The sequence below is a fragment of the Myodes glareolus genome, chromosome 9 (genome assembly GCF_982192425.1).
Source record: "Myodes glareolus chromosome 9, mMyoGla1.1, whole genome shotgun sequence".
In the NCBI taxonomy this organism is placed as follows: Eukaryota; Metazoa; Chordata; class Mammalia; order Rodentia; family Cricetidae; genus Myodes; species Myodes glareolus.
Window position 1 is genome coordinate 68,994,321 of NC_142034.1, and position 14,315 is coordinate 69,008,635.

At 47.8% G+C, this 14,315-nt stretch overlaps 1 protein-coding gene across 1 annotated transcript in view; it reads left to right on the forward strand.

Moving 5' to 3' along the window:
- Nucleotides 1–253: 253 nt before the first annotated feature.
- Nucleotides 254–14,315, forward strand: part of Glra1 (glycine receptor alpha 1) — a 57,836-nt gene continuing 43,774 nt past the window's right edge. Inside the window, exons 1-3 of the mRNA XM_087909582.1 lie at nt 254–300; nt 2,896–3,023; nt 10,313–10,380. Of these exons, the coding sequence (XP_087765708.1) occupies nt 254–300; nt 2,896–3,023; nt 10,313–10,380 (243 nt within the window). The remainder of the gene's footprint in view (nt 301–2,895; nt 3,024–10,312; nt 10,381–14,315) is intronic.

The following is a 14,315-nucleotide window of genomic DNA, read 5'->3' on the forward strand; positions in this document are numbered from 1 at the left end:
ACAACCTCAGGCTGTGGACATTGGCAAGCAGCACCACACCGGTGCCCAAAGCGTTCCCCTCTACATCTAATTGCCATTGTACTGGCTGATGTGGTCCTATCCTGGTTAGGTTTCATTGTTAACTTGACACAACCTAGAATCACTCAATAGACGAGAATCTCACTCGAGGCATTGCCGCCCTCAGATTGGCCTATAAGCAAGTCTATTGGACATTTTCTTGATTAACGATTGATATGGGAGGGTCCAGCCGGCGATGGGCAGTGCCACCCCTGAGCAGGCGGTCCTGGAGTGTATAAGAAAGTAAACTGAGCAAGCCATGGGGAGCAAGCCTCTAAGCAGTGTTTCTCCATTGCTCTCCCTCAGTTCTTGCCTCTCCCTGGGATGGCACAGGCAGCACCAATGGGAGCTATTGCTACATTATATGTTACAATGCATAGAAAAACAAACGTGTATAATAGATGCATCGACAGTTGTCAGTATTCACCCATCACTGTACACATTGCACCCCATGTGACTATAAATGGCCCTAACCTGCCATAGATACAGGCACCCTCGTGTTTGCTCACAGTAAGCTCTGTGACATTATCTGCTCCACATCCACACTCTAGTCTCTGCGCACAGCTGTTACACACCCTCCTTTGGGATACGTGACACCCCCATCAATCCATGCGGAAGCCCATCTCATCAGAGGACCCCAGCTGCACCACAATCCACATCCAAACAATGACAGTGTTCTTCGTCAGCCCAGTACAGCTCCCTGAGACCTGAAAAGGGCATCCTCAAAGCCTCAGCAAGGATGTCTAGGAAATTCCAGCATGCCTTGCAAATCTCCTAAGAAACACCAGACTGTGTCTGTGTTTTTATTACTGTGTATAATAGTCTAATTATATTTTTAAATTGTTAACCCATGTATCAATATTTACGAACACTTCCTATTAGCGGGTATATTTATTTGATTAATTAATGGGTGTCTCAATTATTGTTCAGTCACCACGCAATCACTGAGCACCAATTAAGTTTGAGACAGCAGGGTAGACACCTGGGGGATTAGAGAACAAATAGGTAATAAATAAAATTATGTGATCTCTGCCCTTGGATATAAACATAGATGCAGCTTCAAAAACAAATAGTTGGGACTGGCAAGTGGTTCACTTGGTAAAGGCACCTGCTGTCAAGCGTGATGGCCTTAGTTCGATCCCCAGAACCCACATGTTGAACAAAAAAAATATTCCTATGAGATTTCCTCTGATCAACATGCATGTGCACAAGAAGGAAAGAAAGAGAGGGGGAGGAAGGAAAAAGCAAGAAAGAAAAAAGAAAGAAAGAGAAAGAGAAAGGAAGAGAGAGGAAGGAACGAAGGAAGGAAGGAACGAAGGAAGGAAGGAAGAAAGGAAAAAAAGAAGAAAGAGAGAGGAAGGACGGAAGGAAGAAAAGAAAGGAAGGAAGGAAGGAAAGAAAGAAAGAAAGAAAGAAAGAAAGAAAGAAAGAAAGAAAGAAAGAAAGAAAGAAAGAAAGAAAGACAGACCTTCTTCTCTGGGGTCAGTCCCCAGCAATGAAGACAAGGGTTCAAGAAAGAAGGCAAACAAAGAATGAGTCAAGTTCAGTATGGACCACCCTTGGAGGGCACACATGTGCACACATACACACGTACACACACACACACACACACCCCTCCCTCTGCCTCTGTGCTCCCTCCATCTTTGAAGACCCACAAGCCTCTGCCAGGGCAGCACACAGATCTCTCCATTTGAGTGTAGCTGTAGACTTCAGCCTCTTAGGGACCCAAAGCCTGAAAACCCAAGTGACTGCTTTTGAATCCTTATGCCTCCAACCATGACTCGTGTTGAAATCTGGGCACCTTTGGGACTTTGTTTAGGTGTGACTAACCTGCCTTGTTAGGGAAGAGAGGCCTGACAGAAATACCTTGGAACATCACCAGACACTTGATTTCCAGCCTCCCTACTCCTGGTCCCAAGGATTAACTGATCAGCTCTGGAACCTATGTAGCACCTTCCACTACCCTTCCTCAGCTTTGTCCACCCCACCCCCCACTTTTCGTAAGCAGTGATGTGAGTTATTGAAGACATGTTGGTATAGACTTTAAACACAGGCTTAAAAGAAAGAGAAGCACTCAGAAAGAAAGACACCCATGAGCATGTTGTGGGCTTCTCAAGGAAGTCACATTTGCGGGGAGGGGGGCAGCATAGTGTTTGCTATGTAGCACAGGATGACTTCAAACTTACAGCAATCCTCTTGCCTCCACCTCTGGAGCTCTGGGGTTCCAGGCACACACCACCTCCAGTTTCTAATGGTGGATTTCTAAAATACTTGTTTTGTAATGTAAGCATCCCTGTGCATAAGGGTATAAGACTGCGAAAGGTCAGCAGGTTGAATTTGTATTTCCAAAGGCATTTGACTGTAGCAACTTTTATTTATCTATTTGCTTATGTTTACACTAGCTGATCCTGAGAACTTGAAAGGAAATGGTTATCTCTGAGATCCTTTAACTGCCCACGCACCTGTGAGAGGGCAGGTACCACCCCCCCCCCCCAGCAGAGCTGAGTCAGCCAGTCTGACTCTTCTCCTCAAGGGAGATCCGGACCCGACCCCTCAGCCTCCTCTCCCAAGGAGACCCAGCAACAACTGGGATGACTCATGATCACAGACACTGAGAGGAGTCGAAGACTTCTCAACCTGTCAGGCACTGGCTGTCTGCCAGGCTCCAGGCTGGCTTCCACTGAGGCTGCATAAACTGTGTGGCCTGAGCCTTCTGCCTTAAAGACCAGCTCTAGCTCAGAGCACTGCAGGGGTCTTACATCGCTGAGCAAGACTGGGGTCTGATCAGAGCATGGAGAAGAACCACCATCAACCTGTGTTCTCTCTTTCTCCCCTTAGCCTTGCTGCTTCCAAGGAGGCCGAAGCTGCCCGCTCTGCACCCAAGCCTATGTCACCCTCGGACTTCCTAGATAAGCTCATGGGGAGGACTTCTGGGTATGATGCCAGGATCAGGCCCAACTTTAAAGGTAGGAAAACGTTCCTTTCAGAATCACAGGAAAAGTTCTCCCATGATACACACATGCTGCTGTGACACCTCCTCCCCACCCCACCCCACCCCCGCCCGCACTTCCTTCTCCACCCAAGGTAGACATGGCTAATCGATGCAATCTCTTTTCCCAACAAGTTCAGACAGATCCTCAGAGAATTCAGCTCAATAGCACCTCTGGCTTCTGGGAGTCAGTAAGTAAACGAAGGTCTATTTTACTGTGTCTAGTGTCACAGACGGTAAAACAAGGAAAGTGGGTCAAGTTTCGGCTGAAGCACGGGCTTCCTCTGTGAGCTGGGTCAAGCCTCTCCCTTCATCTGGGCCTCACATTTCACATTTCTGCATGGTAATCCTGGCTATGTGTGCAGTCATTAGCATGACTCTTGGGGTTTTAGGTTTCCACTAGGAATCCTGAGAAGAAGACACGGGTGAGGAGCAGGCCCATCTAGGCCTTGACCCAAGGAGCTCCCCTTCTGTTTGTTCTAGATGAGGCCCTCCTAGTCATACGCACTTGCAGAAGACGTCCACGGAATTCCAGACAATTCTGCAGTTTCCTCATGTAAATGAGACTCACCCGCCCTTCTCCTCTTTGTTCGGGCTGGGATGGAAGCCCATGGCATGGGATTGCCCACATTCAGGATGGGTCTTCTCAGCCAAAGGTCAGACACCCCAGGTGGAGACTGTGGGGGAAAAGCCACAGTCTCCTGTGAATGAAGAGGGCTCCCCTTACCCCCAGCCTGTAGGTCTCCTGTGGGAGTGAGGGCCCCATGTGGTCAGATGAGTCAATAGTCCAAGAAGACCCAAACGGAACCCTACGAGAAATTCTTAATTCCTGGATCATGTAAATTCAAACAAAACATGTTCAGGGTTCATTGCTGCCAAATGCTGGTCCAGGCAGTTGGACAAAGTTCTCTGCATCCATGGTTCCACTGGGATCTTAGTACCAATAACAAGAGGAGATCGGGGCTCTGTGTGCTCTGGTGCCTTTGAATGCTGTGCCTTGAGCGACTTGAATCTTGCAGGCGTGGCTTTAAGAACCTCTTGAGACCCTGTGCACCCAGATCTTCCACACAGATAGAACCTACAGGGTTCTGATCCCAAGAACCAACAGCCATAGGATCAGTCTTCATTCCAGGTTGTTCTCCTCATCACTCCTGTGGCTCAGATTAGACAGCTGGGAGCAGCTATCTAACGCCTGCCTACATTGCCTCCACATGCCCCCATTCCATTCGCCACGTTCTCTGACTGCTTTGCCCACAGTCTCTGCAGACAGAAAGTGGCCTGGGAGAGAGATGGCTGGGGTGTTGTACGCAGGCCCGCCTTCCAGCCTTGTTTCCCCATCCGCTCCTTCACTGGTCCGCAACTGCCCTTCCATCATCATTAGCACTAGTTTCTTGGGGTTTCGGGTGCTGTGATTAAAAACTAGAAGCAAAAAACCTCTTGGGGGAAGAGAAATTTGGTTTAGCTTATACTTGCACCTCGCAGTCCATCACTGAGGGCAGTCGGGCAGGAACTCCAAGATGGAACCTGGAGACAGAAACTGATGCAGAGGCCGTGGAGAAGTGCTTCTTACTGGCTTGCTCAGTTTGCTTTCTTATACACCCCAAGACTACCTTCCAAAGGGTGGCATCATTCACAGTGGGCTGGGCCTACCTACACCAATGACACCTTGGTGCTCCTAGGGCCAGGACACTTGGTAGTACAGCTGGCTGAAGTACTTCCCCAAATTAAAATCTCAAAAGTCTGGAGGGGCAACAGGCAGATACGCTGCAAGGGTGGAACAAGATGAAGATGAGAAAAAGATAAAAAACTTGGAGGCTGGAGAGACAGTTCCGTGAGTTAAAAGTACCCACAGTTCAGATCTCTGACACAGATGTAAAAGCCAGGCATGGCCACACATGACTGTTACACTAATACAGACACAGGCGGATCGCTGGCCTCCAAGCACCCAGCTGATGAGATCTGGGTTCCACGAGAGACCCTGTCTCCAAAGACAAGGTTTAGAGCAACAGTCAGAGACACCCAACCTCCTCCTTCCCCTTCTCTCCTCTCTTTGTCCAAATAAATAAGTAAGTAAAATATAGAAAATCTGAGTCCCTTGCAAGGTCCACTCCTGCCCAGGGCATCCAGGAAGGAATGAAAACTGCATCGTTAGTCAGGTCCTCCAAGACAGAACTGAAGTCTGAGGCTCTATGTCAAAAATTTCTGAAGCTGATACTAAATAACAGCTCCTGAGGTAAGCATTGGCTAAGCCAAACCCATTTCGGCAGAGGACAGTAGGGACCTTAGCCACCTGGCTGCACCAACTGCCCCTAGCTAACCGATTCTTTTTAGAAATTCAGTCCATGACGCCCCCTGGTGGACTCTTTCGGAACTTCACCATATCACGGTCCACGTTTTTCTTTTTATTTAGCGTCATACTGCTCCAAAGAGTTACCTCCAAGGTTCAAGGGCTATTCTTTATGCATGCCATCATACTTTACACACAGAAAGCCCTCAATAAGCTTGTGTAGCCCAACCAAACTCAAAGTCAAGATCCTTCTGCCTCAGCCTTCTGAATGCTGAGATTAGAGCATGTGCACCTCTGTGCCCCTCTGAAAATCTCACTTAGAATACTCGAGTCCCATATCTGCAGGACTACATAATCTCTTAGACGTCTTCCCACTCCCAAATGGCTCCCCCTTCAGCCTATGCCTGGCTAGAAGACAGGTCACCTCCCGTGCAGCTCCCAGCCAGGAGCTAGGAGTCGGACTTTGCTCCTCCCCCTTAAGACGAAAGCAGTAAGGTAAGCCTACTATGCCAGGCCCTCTCCTTATCCTGCTTCAGACCCATAGAAGACTCCCCAAAGACCAGGAAAACTCCAGGATTCCTAAAATGACCATGCAGCTCGGACTCCAAAGGCTCCCTACACACGCGCTCACACGCACGCACGCAGGCACGCACACAGTTCGAAATCTCAACAGTTATCCCTCAGCAGCTTACCTGTACAACATGAGCAACCTGCTTCTGGCCAGTCTGAAGTCCGAGGTGGCCAAGAACTACAGACGATTGGTCTGCGGAGCACAAAGTCAATTCATACTCTAATACAAAAGTGAGTAGCACTAAGACTACTCGTTAAACCTACATTCCCCTCCTACCTCTTCGCCCCTCCTCCCCGCAAGAGATTCCTTCCTGGACCTAAGCTCCTGACTTAGCATCCAAAGAGGGACGCAAGCAGAAGGACCAGGCCTTCCCAGCTCTTCTGAGGGTTTACCTTAGCTAAGGCTCTGTGTGCTGCAGTGGCTTCCGGGATCAGGGGCATAGCCCAATGCAAACACATACACAAAAGCAAAATTAAACTTTAATATTTAATGAAATATATACATTATCCTGCTGCCGACGGCAACTGGATTGTAATTTTCTCAAGATAATTTAATTTCGGATTTATATCCATGAGCCACGCCTTCCCACGGGGTCCTTTGGGCTGGTGCCCTCTCACACTCATGCATCAGCATCTCATTGATATGGAAGTCACAGTGCCGGATGCACGCAGCCCTGTGCGCATCACCTCGAGGCATGAGCGGTAACTCTTTGGGGCAGCTAAATGATACGAGGCTAAATCAAAAGAAAAACCTGGATCTGGGGCTAACTGAATGAGGGGAATAGGCGCCTGTTTATGTGACCCTAACAGTGGTTCTCACCCAGCACAGGCAAACAATGCTTTCAATACGCACCGTTAGCCAGTGGCAAGGGCACTGGGTTCCTTCCGAGCAACCCCCAAAGCTAACTATACATGCGGATCACCCAGGTGGCTTGTTAGACAATCGGCCTTGTGCTGAGAGTCACTGCTAAGGGCTGAGCCAAGGGCCCTGCGATTTTTGTTCTGTTTTGGTTTGGTTTTGATGTCTTGAGGCAGAAGACTCACTCTGGAGCCCACGCTGACCTTGGTCTTCCGGCCTTCCTACATCAGCCTCTTGGGTGTTAAGACTACAGGCGTGGGTCACCACAAGTCACGGGCTCTGCGATTGAAATTTTGCAGATGGCCTCAGCCGCACACAAGTCTGGAAACCAATTGGTGAAGGGATGGAAAGTATCCCAGCCCCACTAGTCCACAATCCAGACTATAGGCTAGTTTCCCTGAGAGGGTGCCAAACCGTTAGCGCTAAGACAGGCCACCCAGCTTCCCTCACCAGTTTCTGCATCGTTCAGGCCGTCCTCTGACCCTTTCCTTACCACCCCCCTACCCTTTAACTGTCTGTCCTTCACATACGACATTCTCGGAAGCCTCCCCCAACCCTACCTTTTCTTCTTATGAATTGGTTCGTCTGAAAAGGAAATAAAAATGTCCCAGGAGAGCAGAGGCTGACTGACTTTCTAGAAGTGGGGTGGGGGGCAGCTCAGTGGAGTTCTTGCCTAGCATAGGCTAGATTCTGAGTTCGATCCTCAGCACTGGGTATCAGGGAAAAGGAGAAGAAGAGAGGCCCTTTGATGAGAAATACTTCACCCACCCACTGCCTTACTTTAACCCCCTTGTATCCCCAAAAGTTCTTGACAGTCCCTGAGCCCTCGAAGGTGGATATTTGAGATAGAGATTTCCTTAATATTTCTCTAGATCACCTTTGAATAAATTTGCTTTCGAAAAAGAAGGAAAAGGAGGAGGAGGAAGAGGAAGAGGAGGAAGAGGAGGATAATGATGGTAACTACTAATAATAATAATAATAACAATAATGCCAAGCCTTCCTTCCAAACTGTTGCGGGGGGACTGAGATTCAGAAAATGGAAGACTCTGTCCTGTGCCTCAAGAGCAGGGGAGGCTGGGTATACCCCAGAGGTTGACCTTCACTGCCTTGAGGGGTAATCTGGATTCTCACCCCAAGAGAAAACTTCCTCCTAGTCATCAAGCCTACCGAGAGAAAGAGAATCTTAGCTAAGTTGTGTGCAAGCTGTGGGGCACCTTTTGAAGACAGACATGATGGATTGGGTACCAGAGAACATAAAGCTATTATTGCCCTCTTCTTTCCACACTCAGTAAGCTTCGGTTCAAGTCCTGGCTCCACTGCCTTCTACCTAGTGAGCCCAGGTGAGGGCCTAAAACCCGCTGTGCTCCTTTGACAAGTGTGGACATTTATACCCTTCCTGCCTCAGCACCTCCTGGGATCAACAAGAGATAATCCCTGGAGGCCTTCACAAGGTCTGTGACCTATCCAAGGCCTAAGCACCTTCAAGGTCAGACCAAGGTCAGCTCCTCTCGGAGGTCTTCCTGTCTTTGTCTTCAGACTCTTTCTCAACTGGAGTCTGCTCCTTTGAGCCCTTTTGGTCATGGTCCTATGCCTTTCTCTAGCTATTTCATGCTTGTGTATATGGAAACCCCATGCTTAATCTTCTAGGTTCTGCCAGGCATAATAGAACACACCTAGAAATCCCAGTACTCAGAAGGCTGAGGCAGAGATCACTGTGGTTCCCTACCAGCCTGGGCTACGGGACAAGACCTGTGCCATAAAGGGGGTGGAAAAAGTTGGGCAGATAACGAAACTGGTACTTGCCTTGTCAGCCAGAGGACCCGAGTGCACCCCCAGCACCCAGGTGAAAACCAGTCCCATCATTCTAGCTCTAGGAGGTAGACACAGGCGGGTCCTCAGAGCTTGCTGACCAGCTAGCCCGGCCAGCTGTGCTGGTTTGAACGGGAAATGTCCCCCATAGGCTTCGGCACAGTTGGTGGTGCTGTTTGGAGCGGTGTAGGAGGTTGAGTCTTGCTGGAGGAAGTGTGCACTGGGAGCGTGCAGCCTTGCCCTACTTCCAGCTCGCGCTCTCTCTCTTTCTCTCTCTCTCTCTCTCTCTCTCTCTCTCTCTCTCTCTCTCTCTCTCTCTCTCCTCTCTCTCCCCTCTCTCTGTTTCATACTTGAGGTGAAAGATGTAATCTCTTGGCTTTCTGTTCCTGTTGCCATGCTGCCATGTTTGCCCCGTGATGCCATGCCCCCCTGCCATGCTGAACTCTTACCCAACTGGAACCATGAGCCTAAATAAGCTCTTCCATTCCGAAGTTGCTTTTGACGTGGTGTTTTATCAAAGCAACAGAAAAGTAGCAAAAGAAAAAAAAAGTGAGGTATCCTATCTCCAAAATCAAAGTGGGTGGTACCTAAGGAACAGCGACCAAAGTTGTCATCTGACCGCCTATGCACGGGCACACATGCATACACACACACACACACACACACACACACACACACTGATTCTGGATTCTGCCCCTAGCTACATGACCCTGCTTCTTCCTCCCTCTCAACCTGCTTCCTGTGGTATAACTCTTAAGAATTAGAAAAATCGGAGCTGCAGCCCCAGCTCCATTATTCTCTGGCAGTGTGGCCATCAATGAATAATTTGGCATCACTGACCCTCAGTTTCCTACTCTGCCCAGAGCGGGTGACAACCAGCCTTCTCACGGAGCTGTTGGGAGGGCATGGTGAGATCATTGCAGTTAAGATCTCACTGAAGCAGCTCAGGAGGTGGTAACTGCTGCCATTCACAGTGAGACATGAAGGGTCCCAGTCTCAGCCAGGAAGAGCCATCCTCCCAGAAACAAGTACCAAGGCAGTGGCATTCCTTCCCTTCCCTTCTTTTCTGAACATGGCAAAGCTAAAAAAAATAAAATAAAATAAAATTGTCCACTAAGTATTGGGGGGTTTTTTTAATTGATTTTTATTGAGCTCTACATTTTTCTCTGCTCCCCTCCCTGCCTCTCCCCTCCCCTTTAACCCTCTCCCTAGGTCCCCATGCCCCCAATTTACTCAGAAGATCTTGTTTTTTTCTACTTCCCGTCCACAAAGTATTTAACAAAGGCTTGTGGACTGTCCGTCAGGCTCCCTCCAGATCCCTCACCTGCTAATTCCCATCATTGCCCCTTCATTCTCAGTTCACAAGTTCAAGGCAAAGAACTTGCTGTTCCTTGCGATTCCTGAGACGGCCTCCAAATGTTGGAGCCATAAATATATCTCAGACACAAATTAGAAGGCACCAATGGGGCCTGGGGAAGGGATTTCAACCATATGGCAGGATGATGAATCACCCTTTGTTAATGAATGTACAGCTTGGCTCAGCCTCCTGTGAGGTGTACCTGCCCCTTACCTGGAAGCTGGGGAGTCTAGTCTGGCAGAGATGCTAAATGCCAGCTGGGAAGCCCAGGCACTTAGGGGTGGGGTGGATAACAAGCAGGGGGCTCCTTGGCACTGTGGGGAGGTCTACCCTTGAAGCCAGTTTCTCTGCAGCCTATCAGTGGGACTCTCTCTTGATTGGCAGGTCCCCCTGTGAACGTGAGCTGCAACATCTTCATCAACAGCTTTGGCTCCATTGCTGAGACAACCATGGTGAGTCCGTTATTGCATGCGCCGTCTCTGCGGTAGGTGTCTCCGCCCTGGGAAGGTTGCTCCTCCACACTGAGTTTCCCCCAAGAAAGCACAGAATTGGGTGTTTTTGTTGAGTCTCCTTTAGGTTTGAATTGGTTTTTTTGTTGTTGTTGTTCTGTCCAATTCGATGCTTTGGGTTAAAGTTTAACATCTGAAGAAGGTCTAAGCAGCTAACAAAGTTAGTACAGGACAAACCTTCCTAATTATAAGAGCAAAATCATAAAGTGCAATGGGGGAGAATTATGATTAAAGTCCATCATATCTGTGTGTATGGCAATGTCACAATGGAGGCTGTGTATGGTGGAGCATGTCTACAATCCCAGGCTCACGTGGCAAAGGCAAGAGGATCTCTATGAATCTGAGTCTTAGTAGGAGTTCCAGACTACCCACACCCTGTCTCAAAATAGCAGCAACAAAAATTACAAAAAGTATTTTAAAAATTAAGCAACAAGGCTGAGGAGGTGGATTGGTCAGTAAAGAAGACCTGAGCTTAATCCCCCAGAATCTATTTTTTAAAAAAGACCATGTGGCGGCGTGAACTTCTAACCCCAGCACTGGCAAGGGTAAGAGTGGAGACAGGAAGGTCCCTGGGACTGCCTGGCAAGCCAGACTAACCTAAGGGGGAGCCCCAGGTTCCTGCAAAAGACTGTCTCAAGAATAAAATGGATGATACCTAAGGAACAACACCAGGGTAAACTCTGACCTCCACACACACATACATATACACTCACAAGAACATGCACACACACACACGCAAACACATGTACACATACGCACATGCAAATGCATGCACACATGCACACATGTACACACACATCAAACAACAGGGTAAGTGTCTGGATTAAAAGGTAATATGCTTGGCTGTGGAAGTGCTCCCCTGTAATGACAGCAGGCTGTGGTCCTCAAGGAGCTGAAGCAGGGGATAAGGACTTATAGGCCAGTCTGGGTTATATAATAAGTAAGGCCCAGTCTCAAAAATAAATCAAAAAGTGAAAACCTGCTAATGGCTTTCAAACCTACCCAGAGAATGGAGGAAGACACTGGTTGTAGATGCTGAAAGGGTGCGCTGGGCCAGCTGGGTTATTTGCTCTCTGTTGAATATGCTTCCAAGATGCTATAGTAAAAGTTTTAAATAAAGCAATTACTCTGGAGGGCACAAGGCAAAGACGGGTGAGTGTTAATAGTGATCATCTCTGACTCAGACTTACGGGTAATTTTTTTTTATCTTATTCTGTCAGCATGGCTCCATCTTTCACATCTCTGTGAAAAGTAGATATGACATTAGGAAGTCCAAACGTATGAAACGACAGTTTGAAAGTTTCTCTTAATCACTCAAAACAACACATAGACCACTTGTGCTCATAGGGAGGAGGTGATCTAGCTTGTTGAAAAACAAAACAAAAAGTAGCATGGAGTTAACTTGTGAGCAGAGTAAGATTCAGCTCCCCCCAACATTCAGACACTGCCACCTCATGTCCCTAACACACCACCACGTCCCCAACACACCGCCACCTCACGTCCCCAACACACTGCCACCTTGTGTCCCCAACACACCGCCACCTTGTGTCCCCAACACACCGCCACCTCGTGTCCCCAACACACTGCCATCTCATGTCCCCAACACACTGCCACCTCGTGTCCCTAACACACCACCACCTCGTGTCCCCAACACACTGCCACCTCGTGTCCCTAACACACTGCCATCCACCTCTGTATCTTCTTTGCCAAAGTTTCTTAAATTTTTTTCTACATAGAACCCCTTTGTGACCAATAAATTTTTTCATGATAAGTTTAGAAAATAAACACACAAATTAAGTATTTACTGTTAACCACACAGAAATTCATCTTAAGATAATTATTTAATATGTATGAAATTTTGCCATTTATTAAAGACAAAAAATATGTTGCTGGGTGGTGGTGGTGCACACCTATAATCCCAGCACTCAGGAGACAGAGGCAGGCAGATCTCTGTGAGTTCGAGACCAACCTGGTCTACAAGAGCTAGTTCCAGGACAGGCTCCAAAGCTACAGAGAAACCCTGTCTCAAAAAAAAAAAAAAGACAAAAAATGTTTATACTGAAGCAAAAAATATGTTTAGCTTGCTTTTACACAAGTAAATTAAAATTTTGTATATGTGCCTATGCCTCTTTATGTGGGTGTGCCTGTGTGTGCGTGTGTGCGTGTGTGTGTGTGTATGTGTGTGTGTGGTGCATGTGAGTGTGTGGGTGGGCACGGTCATGAGTATGCAACTGCATAGACCAGAAGAGAACACTGGGTATCTTCTTCTATCTTTCTCAACCCTCTCTGCTCTATTGCCTTTCAAGGGTCACTCACTAAACAGGAAGTCTGCCATTTGGGAAAGAGGCTGGCTGGCCAGGAAACTCCTGGAATCTTCATACTTTGCCCCTTCAGTGCAAGGGGTGCAAATGTTCATAGTATTGCTTAGCTTTAAAGAAAAGAACAGAGTCTTACTGTGTATCTATAACTGACCTGGATGTAGTATGTAGTCCAGGATGGCCTTGAACTCACAGAGATCTGCCCACTTCTGTCTTTGTGCTCTGGGATTAAAGGTGCACACCACCACACCAGCCTTTTATACTCAGCTTTTTTTTTAAAATGCTGGGCATTCGAACTTAGGTCCTCGTGCTTCCACAGGAATCGGTCTTTCCCAGTCTCCAAAATTTAATCCTGACCAGAGACTTGACACCGTAAGACACAAGACACTGTCAGCATTTTCCAGGGTTGGACATTATTGTAACTGTTCAGAGCCATCAGGGCCAAAAGTCGTCAATATACATCACATCAATGCACAGTACAAAAATAGCAGGTGTGTGTTTAAGACATTTTCAGAAATTGCTAGAAATCCTGCCCTAATCCCAAACGAAAACACATTCAGTTGTTTTTTTTTTTCAATGAAACTAAAGTCAGCTGTCTAAGCAGCATTTACAAACTCAAACCTTCCAACAGAGTGCAACATAAAGACACTGATTTGAAATACGCGTGCTCAAAAATAATAGTAGGAAAGACTGTCTTCGTTTTCTACGATTATACCATGACAGCCTGCAGGAGCAGAAAACTTCCTATGTGGGGCTAAAGATACTACTTAATTGGCACTGGGCCTACCTAGCATGTAGAAGGCCCTGGATTCGCTCCCCAAGTACCACATACACTGTATGCTAGCCCATGCCTCTAATCCCAGGACCCAGGAGATGGAGGCAGGAAGATCAGAAGTTCAAGGTCATCCTTGGCTCCAAAGTAAGTTCAAAGCCAGCCAAGCACATCAAGGAGGCCCTCATTTGGAGTCTCAGGTCTCTACTCTGGTACAGTTCCCAGTCACATGTTTTGCTGCACACGGTCTGTCTGTTTGTCCCTCCCAGGACTGTACTAGAAGTATATGGCTGGTTGAATTTTTGTCTTGTTTCCCGAAGTGCCCAACCTCAGCAGTCAGCCCAGCAGTGCAGCTGCAGAAACTCAATCATTCTGTTAAATAAATAAGCCAGAGCAGATGCCCGGCTCCCCGAGTCCAGCTGCTGCTTGGTCCTCAACGTTTACAAACACTGGGCCTATTTCTCCAAACAGGTCCTTGACTTGCAAACTCGCCGAACTCTTTCTTCATGGGGCAAAGGGACCAAAATCTGTCCTTTGGCAAAGAAACTTGTCTTGACATGATCAAAGTGTGGTGTGCATTCAAAAGACGGCTGAGCTGGGGAGAATCTGACTCAGTGGGTAAAAGTGTTTGCCACACAAACATGAGGATCTGAGTTCAGTCCCCCAAAACCCACGTAAAACGCTGGACATTTTAGCTTACACATCTCAGTGCAGAGGAGGTGGAGACAAGCAGGTCCCTGGAGCTCACTGGCAGCCAGCAGAGCTTACTCAGTGAGCCCTGGTGGTGG